Source organism: Mycteria americana, chromosome 2, assembly GCF_035582795.1.
Source record: "Mycteria americana isolate JAX WOST 10 ecotype Jacksonville Zoo and Gardens chromosome 2, USCA_MyAme_1.0, whole genome shotgun sequence".
Lineage (NCBI taxonomy): Eukaryota > Metazoa > Chordata > Aves > Ciconiiformes > Ciconiidae > Mycteria > Mycteria americana.
In genome coordinates this window covers 113,768,012-113,776,750 of record NC_134366.1, presented here as the reverse complement: position 1 = coordinate 113,776,750, position 8,739 = coordinate 113,768,012, and the positions used below count along the sequence as shown (strand labels likewise).

Below are 8,739 nucleotides of genomic sequence, written 5' to 3'. Positions count from 1 at the left end.
TTTCCCAGATTAGTTTACCTTCCCTGAAGTTGCTAAAATGCTGGTAACATGTGCTGTACCATTGTTTGACAAAAATGGCACAAATCTACAATGTGTTTTGCCAGAGCTTTTGTCACCTGGCATCCTTTCCTCACAGCCTGTTGAAATAAATCGTAAGTCGCAGTGTGTCCAAGCCATTCCTGTAGCCAGGTAGTTGTTCTGTCTCAAAGTTTTGTGCTACTTACTCTAGCCAAATGGTCAGCCACCTGACTCTGTGTTGCCTCAGGATTTTTAGGGTTTTGGTGACTAGATACATGTTCTATATGGATGTGTTCTTAGATCGAGCTATATCATAAATCACTTTTCAGTGTGGTGGTTTTTCCCCAATATGTTTCTACCATTTATTTGTCAATATTTTTTCACCCAATTCTCTAGCCACTGGGTGGAACCCCTTACTTGTAAAAGTAACAGCTTACTAGTTAAAATCAGTTTTACAACAGGAATAGGCACACATAACTTGATCTTTTCTTGAGTTGATAGCTCTGTAGTTAGCAGCCCTTTGTAAATAGCCAAGTTTTCAGGGAGTGGCACAGTCACTCCCTGAAAATAATAATAATAATATTATTATTAATAAGTCCATCACCATAATAAGCCCATCACCCCTGCCTATCTTCTTGAAGCCTTCTTCCTTTGTTAGGGGTTTGCTGATTTGAAGGGGCAGCTTCAGCAATATCATGGAAAGCTCTGACTTTCCAGTAGCACTTACAAAAGCACACGTGCAGTTTTAATCATTCATTTTGTCCTATTAGGTTTATAGATTAGACAAAAGAAAATTAACTGGCTTTATCTGAAGCTGACATTTTCTGTAAAGATACAGGATCCCTTTAAAAAAAATATGTTTTGCTGAGGTCTTCATAATTGAGAGTCACGTAACTAAAGATTAAGTCATGCAATTAGTAAAAGGGTGTTGAAATATTATCCTCAAGTTGCTGACCTAGCTACTGAACTGAAAAACCTGAGTTCAGTGAGCAGGTATTAACGTGGGAGAAGTGTAATAATTCTTTTCTCTCCTGGTGATTTTGTTAACTGTGCTATCAAGGGTTAATACGTTTCTCTTTGCCCGTAACAATAATAGCCTGTAATAATAAATCAAGAACTCTTCTTTTTCTTACTGGTGTTTATGATCATTAGGTAAATAAGCAAATGTCGCAATATAATGAAATACGGTTTAGACCTATATTCCTTGTAGTGTTCGCCAAATGTCTGCACCTTTTTTTTCCTCTTTCTCTCATACTATCCACACCCCACTCACATGGTACAATGACTGTTGCTTCCTGTATTTTGTTCATACTTATTTTATTCAGCTAAGAAAAACTACTCTAAAAGGGATTCTGTGTTACTTTTTATCCCTGAATTGTTAAGAGTGGAACTACCAGAAGGTTTCCCTGGGCAGAAAATCCTCACTTTCATCCAATTCCCTAACTTCATCTTCTCTTGCCATCCAATTATGTCTTATTAAGTAGTTATGCTCACTGAGCTCCAAATGCTGTGCTAGCTCGTCTGCTGCTGTAAACTCAAGCTAGCAACTTTAAAACTAGCTGCAGACTATTTTTTTTCCTCAATTTTCAGACTTGTGAAATTTCTGACTTTTAGAGGTCTGTGTCTGTAACAATATTAACACACAGCTTTCTTCTTTTAGTTATCTTTAACAGACACCTTAGAAATTATTCTTGTTCCTCGCTGAAACACGTTGGCAATATTCTATAGATGCGAGTTTTCAAGGTTCAATGTAGATATGCGATATTTTACCGTGAATTACTTTTCTATGAGGTGGTCATACACCAGAGAAGAGAAAATTTTTTTAAAAGTATCACTGTAACTATAGGGATGATTAAAGATTCAGTATCAACTGATTCAGTATTTCAACAGTCTTCAGTTAAACTTTTTGTTATGATTATTTCATCAGTGCAGTATTTTTGAGGAAATGAAAGATCAGATTGAAATTTAAAAAAAAAAAAAGCCCATCCTAATCATTCCTCTGGAACTGTGAGGTTCTGAACATTTCAGGCACTTTTATAATAATCAACACATTTTTGTTATTTTTAAATCTTAGCTTCCTTTCCAGACTAATATTTTAGTCTATTTCTTTTAAAATAGGTACAAGCACAAGTCTTAATTGTTCATAGTTGAAATAGAATTCCTCTTGCCATTTTTATCAGAGTTGCTCTACAACTCTGTAGCAACAGAGTTGCTCTGTTCAGACATGGATATTAAAATAGCTGTATAAGAATATCCATGCTTGATGCTATTAGCCTTGTGTTTTAATACTCATGGGAAGCTACTAGTCTTCTGATTAAATGTAAATGTTTGTGAAAAATATCTGCAAAAAACTTAAATATTACATTAAAATGTCCAATTCTAGATAGATATTGTAGGATTTTTCTACAAAATAATTAAAAAAAAAAAAAAAAGTTTGGAAATACCATTACCATACCATGTGTGGCAGTTTAAAGGGTAATTCATTGCTTTCATTATCCATGGTCTTACAGGCTGACTAACGTGACAGCTAGGGTTACCATAATGGATCAGCATGAGACATCGTAGTTTTTTGCCAAGAAAGGAAGTTTGTAGGCAAAAACTCACTTTAGCTGAAAAGATGTTCCTGCCCAAGCCTTTTCTCCATGGGAGGGCAAATCTGCTCTAGTCATCACTGAAATACATTTTCCTCTTTCAGTTTCATACAATATTCTCACAAAAGTCAAATACCGTATTTTAAGTATAATCTTGTATACAATATATAGATTATTTTTTTGTTTTGTTTACAGACTCTTGGCTGTTGCTCCCTGGATATTACTTATGTAATTCTACTAGCTATATAAATTGAATACAGTTCTGTGATGCTGTCAAAAGGGACAGTCCTACTTTCCTTCCATCTCCTATTTCTACGCCACGTTTTGTGGAAACACTAGGTTTCATGCAGCCACTAGTGAAATATGAGGGCACTGATGAAGCTGAAAAATTACTAGCTGCAAATGTTGCATCTGTTTCACCTCATTATTTCACTACTTTTACTAAGAGGAAGAACTACCTAGTCAAGAACATGCAGATGCATGTATAGAAAGGAGTGGCTGTCTTTTCAGCAGCAGTGGATTTGTGCTGGGTTACACTGGTCATGAAAGTACAGCACTTCTGCAAAGCAGAAAATCCTACTTTTATTAATGCCAATGGGAAAACATCCTTTTACTCCAGTTAAACCAAGGTTGTATGCAGAAGACTTGTGGATGTTTCACTAGAAAATGAAATGGAAATTCAACCAAGTAAAAACAGTAGTGTACTTTTTTTTTTTTCCTTGAGGTTGTTATTACATTCAGAATAAGTCACGAATCATGCTTCCCACATTCTATATACTCATGTTCTCTCTTGTGTTAAATGTAATGTTAAATTATAAGGTATTTCTTAATTTAAGAGGCCGCCACTGCACCTTGCTCACTAAACAAAAAATAAATCTAGAAGACTTCAGAGAAACATTGCACTTTTTTACACCTCTATTGCTTTTAGTATGTGATAAAACTTCCAAGATAAATTACATAGAAAAAATCCCATGGATTAAATAGAGATCTGAAAAGCCTTCAGTGAATCATGGGCTCTAGTTACCTTTCATTCTTTTATTTTTGAGAATTTGGTTTCATTACTTCTTCTCTGCTTCAGTGATAGTATTTGATTGTCTGCATTGTGTGCAAAGGGGACAGAATGAGACAATCTGTCCACAAGCGATGAAAGCTACTAATTATTTGTAAATATAGCAGGGTGAAAATAGACTACCTGACCAAAAAAAGTTTACACGTGTTTCTACATAGTGAAACACCAAGATATTTGAAAGCTGTATTTCCAATACAACAATTATGGATTCAGGTGTAGACCCTTCAGTGCTGTCCTTCTATTTGAAAAGAAAAAAGATATTTGCACACCTAGCAATAGCAATGCAAAATTCTTTGGACAGTGCTTTTCAATAATTGTCTTAAACAGTAGATTATCCTCGTTTTACAAGTAGGGAAATTTAAGCATGTATTGATGATTTGCTATTTGACTGACTTCTGTCAAAGGGGAGACCAAAGACAAGGTCTGTATTTCTAGTCATTAACCCACTGGATCTACTTCATCAATGTTTAAGATTATTCATGGTCAGATATCAGTTAAATGATGGTTTTTACCAATATAAATACAACGTGCCTTCATAGGTGTCAGAGTTTTTCTTCAGTAAGTTACCCTAGGTGCTGAACAAAAGAATCACTCTGTGCTGCAGTTCTAGCTTTTTTCTCTTCCCCCCCACCCCCTCCCAAGCCTTTATCCTACAAACTGACAAGAATGTTCTTCAGTTTAGTCAGCCAGTTCTACAAGTCTGTATTTATTTGAATTACATTTTAAGCACTAATAAGAAAAAGTAGAGGGATGATTCTACAAAGCCACCAGATCTTGAATGGTTTTACAGGTTTTTATCACTTTGCAATTTGATGTTTGGGGTTTTTTTCTTTTCAAATTAAGCAATTATATTAAAAAAAAAAAATCCTCTTTGCTGAAGACAAGATTCAAGATTTGCTGAAGACAAGACTACAAGATTAAAGAGCAAATAATTCTTCAATAGTAAGAAATCTCTTTTGACTATCTTCCAGTTAAGAAATGTCTTCTTTTCACCTGAGATAAGTTTAATTTAGAATTTTGTGGAGAAATCAAAACCTTGGGCAGGCATAATGTGTTTTATTAGGTGACATCTGTAGTACTTTGTTGAAACAAGTGCCTGTGTGTCTGAGCTTTACATCAGCAACGTCAACCCTACTGATCTCTAAGAAATGGCGAACAAAGAAGCTTAATGTGCTTCTGCTTAATGTGCTTCTGTATGCTAAAAGTTGAGAAATCAATTAAAATAGAGATAATGAATGTAGTCCTATTTCATAGGCTGCTCCCTCTTTTATTTATTTAGATGGATCCTTTTGGCTTTATAAATGAATTCATAAATAGGTCTTAGCTACGTGCTATGAATGCATTATATGGAGAAGTCTTTTTACATCATTATATAATAAACAATTAATCTTTATATAACAAACAATATGTAGAGATCTACCTTATTTGGAATGGGGTAACAGGGTTAATTTTTTTTTTTTCCCCCGAAGAATTTCTGGGAGTAGGTCAAGCAACAAGAAAAATACTTGACTTTGATCAAGCTTTGGCAGCAGCTGTTCTACATCTGTGCAGTGTTGTTGTGGGGGTTGGTGGTGCTACACCAGACAGTGATAATGAAGGGAGTTGGAGTCCTTTACTGTCCTTTTCCTTCTCTTCTCTCATATCCATGCTTGACTACAACAGTTCTCCAGAAGCTTCTAACAAATGGCAAATACATATCCTGGGAAGCACTGAAAAGTTGAAAACAGCTGGGAAACCGGAACCAAAAACTGCAAAAAATTCTATTCAGCTGAAAAGAAACACGACTGAATCATAATGCCAAGACTATCTACTCTTCAGTATTTCACTTACTGCATTGGCCTTCTACATTTCAACTGCAAGTGTTAACACTAATCGCTGTAACATATAAACATGATTTTTTTACAGATGGATGTTGGAATATAGGAGCAATTTTTTTCACTTTAAACAACTTAAGTTTTCTACTGGTATAGCAAGATTTTTAGGTTTTAGGTTTGGTTTGTTTTGTTTTGTTTTGTTTTTAAGATACTCAAGATGAAAAACCAAGAAGGTATAAGTGACTAGTCTCTACAGTCTGTTCGCATCAACACATTCTCAGCACTGGGGTGGGAAAGCAATTTATGAGACATTGGTTTTCCTCTAGGCTAAATGAGTAATAGCAGATAAATAATGAAAAGGAACGCACCAAGATTTACTAGCAGAGTCATGTCATCATGAGGTAGGCTATACAGTACAATAGGATAGTGCTACCCTTCTGAGAAGAATGTAAGAATATATTTCCCTGACAGTTTCTGGAATTTAGACAGCAAATAAAGCCCCCTATAAAAATGCTTAATTTTTCTCATGAAACAAAGTTAATCCAAAGGTCAGTTGATTTGGTTTGGTTTTGGGTTTTTGTGTGGTTTGTTTTGTTTTTGTTTTGTTTTGTTTTGCTTAGGTAGGCAAATTATAAGGTAAGTTTTGCCTAGTATGAAGTTCCACAGTTTGGGAAAGAAGGCAAGTGAATCTGTGATTGTGGTTCTAGACAAATACTTTCCTCTTACTAGACATTTAAAATATACATTGATTCAATTTAATCTTGTCTTGAAGGAAGAAAGCTTTTGCCTGGTTTCTCTAGACTCAAAAATTTTTGAGAGCTCTATGATTATTTAATGACACTTCCTTTGCTAGCAATTCCTAGTCAAGTAATAAGTATGTCTGTTTATGCTGTACTCAAAAAGTATTACATAAAATATATTTTAACAGCTATTTCTTGTTGATGAAGCACACTTCTAAAACTTCAACAGTATTATTAAGACTATGTCATTATTATAGCAGTAAAATAAACTACTGTTTGAGAGAGATTCTTCATATAATTTAATTGAGGGAAGCTAAATTATTGTCTGTCTTTGTCTTTTTTAGGAGTGAAATTAGATCATGAATCAAAACATGAATTCAGGCTCCATTCAGAAACTAATGGAAGAGACGCAGGTTTTGGGGACCCAACCAAGACAACCTTATAAATTAGCTGGAGGCTGCCAACCAGGTGGCCATCTGTGTAATTCAAATCTGCCATCTCAAAGTTTCCACCAGTATTCATCTCATTATCCATATATGCATACAAATTACAGCAGTGACTGGGAAATTTCTGAAGCAGTAAGAATTCAGGAACTGGAAGAAGTCAAAGCCAGAGCTGCCCAGATGGAGAAGACCATGCGTTGGTGGTCAGATTGTACCGCTAACTGGAGGGAGAAACGGAGCAAAGTTAGAGCAGAAAGAAATAAAGCCCGAGAGGAAGCAAGACAATTGAGAATCAAATTAGACAGTGTTGTAAAAGAACTGAGTATGCTTAAAAAAAAAAATCAAGATTTAGTAAATGAGAAGGAAAACTTAGAAAATGTAACTGCTTGGAAAACAGAATTCAGTTGCTCAGAAATATGTTATATTAAAAAGGACCTAAACCAGTTAACATTTCTGGAACAAGAACCTGTGAAAGAACTGAGCAAAACCAACAAGGTTCCTGGGGCAGAAGACACAAAGAAGGTAAAGAATGGGGAATTATTTTTAGTTCATGAAGAAGCTGGAGATTACGGATGCCTATATAGAAATGGGATTTTTCAAGGATTTTGACCAAAATATTTCCTGATCCATTCAATAGTAAAACCACTTTTTTCACCTATCCAATATTCCTAGCATAGAGAAATAGGGAAAACAATTCATACCCTTCAACTACGGCTAAATGTTTAAGTAACAGAGGCAGACTGTTATATCCTATAACTTAGAGTATTCTGATTCTCCTTCATGTTTTAAGGTAACAGATTCCCTCTGTTATCTGAATTCTCCATGTTTTGTGTCCTTTTTTTTTTTTTACCTCAAAAAAAGCAATGTGAGTTCCTGGCTCCTAAAATAAAATCATTTAACTCTCTCTTAACATAACTTCTGAAATGAGGGAAGAGGTGAGGCAAATTCTTCTGCAAAGTGGCAAGAGTTTTATTTGGCAAGGAGAGCAATTACGTTGTTATGCAGAATTAAACAAGTATGGGCATGGTTTAATACAGCTCCTAGCTCTATACAAAAGAACCAATTATATTCATCAAAATGGAACTATTTGTTCATGTTTTACCAGTTTTAATTCTGCACCTTGGCATGTATTATATAGTCTTCATAGACAGCACCACGTAAAATCTATACGTGTTATTTGTCTGATAGATAGCAGTCACTGTAGATGTAGGAATTTTTTTCATACACTGTAGGAAAACATGTTTTCCTACATTGTAGGATGTAGGAAATTTTTTACTTCAGTTCAATGAAAATTATCAAGATCTTAGGCCGGAATGTATTACATTGAGAGTTTTCACTCACTCTGTAATGCACCTAAATTACATTATATTCCTGTGAATTCTGAAAAATACCCACCATACTGTTAGTAGTGAGAATAAATTTGGCAAAAAAATTCACGCCTTTCAAATTTTTGGGCAGACAAATGGGCCATAGGAAGGAAATTACACAAAATATATTTTAACTGTTTTTCTTTCTCTTTAGTATAAAATAATGCACTACATTAAAGCTGAAACTTTATATATGAATGGAAAACAGTCCTATCTTTTCAGCAGCTTCTAGTATTTTCTGATATAGATTTCAGGCATTCTTCTAAAAACTCAAAAGACAGAGCGGTATGAAACAGTACTGTTAGTAATCTGCTAAAATGAGATTGGCTTTTAAACACAATTTGTCACAGGTGATAAAATTCAAATACATTTGTAAAGGAAACTATTGTTTATAAGAGATGTTCAGTCTTCCTAATAAAGATGTATTTTATTTTTTAGTGATTTTTTTCTAATCGTTATTAGTTTTGCTTATGCTTTGTATGCAAAACCTGTATCTTCAAAATAGCTATTATAGTGCTTTCAGTTTCTGAATGGGATCCAAATTGGTATGTTATGCAGGTAACTTTGGTCCTTATGCAAAACTTGTGTAAGTCCATCACCTGCTCCAACATGATTTACATTAGAAGTTTAAGAGTTCTTAATGTAAAGTTTCTCAGTATATTATTTGTATGCATAAACTGTGTTCCTGGTTTTGTTA

The 8,739-nt window shown here is 34.6% G+C and overlaps 1 protein-coding gene across 1 annotated transcript in view; it reads left to right on the top strand.

The window, feature by feature from the left end:
* Positions 1 to 6,630: 6,630 nt before the first annotated feature.
* The window catches only part of CCDC102B (coiled-coil domain containing 102B), a 38,467-nt gene continuing 36,358 nt past the window's right edge, over positions 6,631 to 8,739 (top strand). Inside the window, exon 1 of the mRNA XM_075495676.1 lies at positions 6,631 to 7,197. Coding sequence (XP_075351791.1) covers positions 6,631 to 7,197 — 567 coding nt within the window. The remainder of the gene's footprint in view (positions 7,198 to 8,739) is intronic.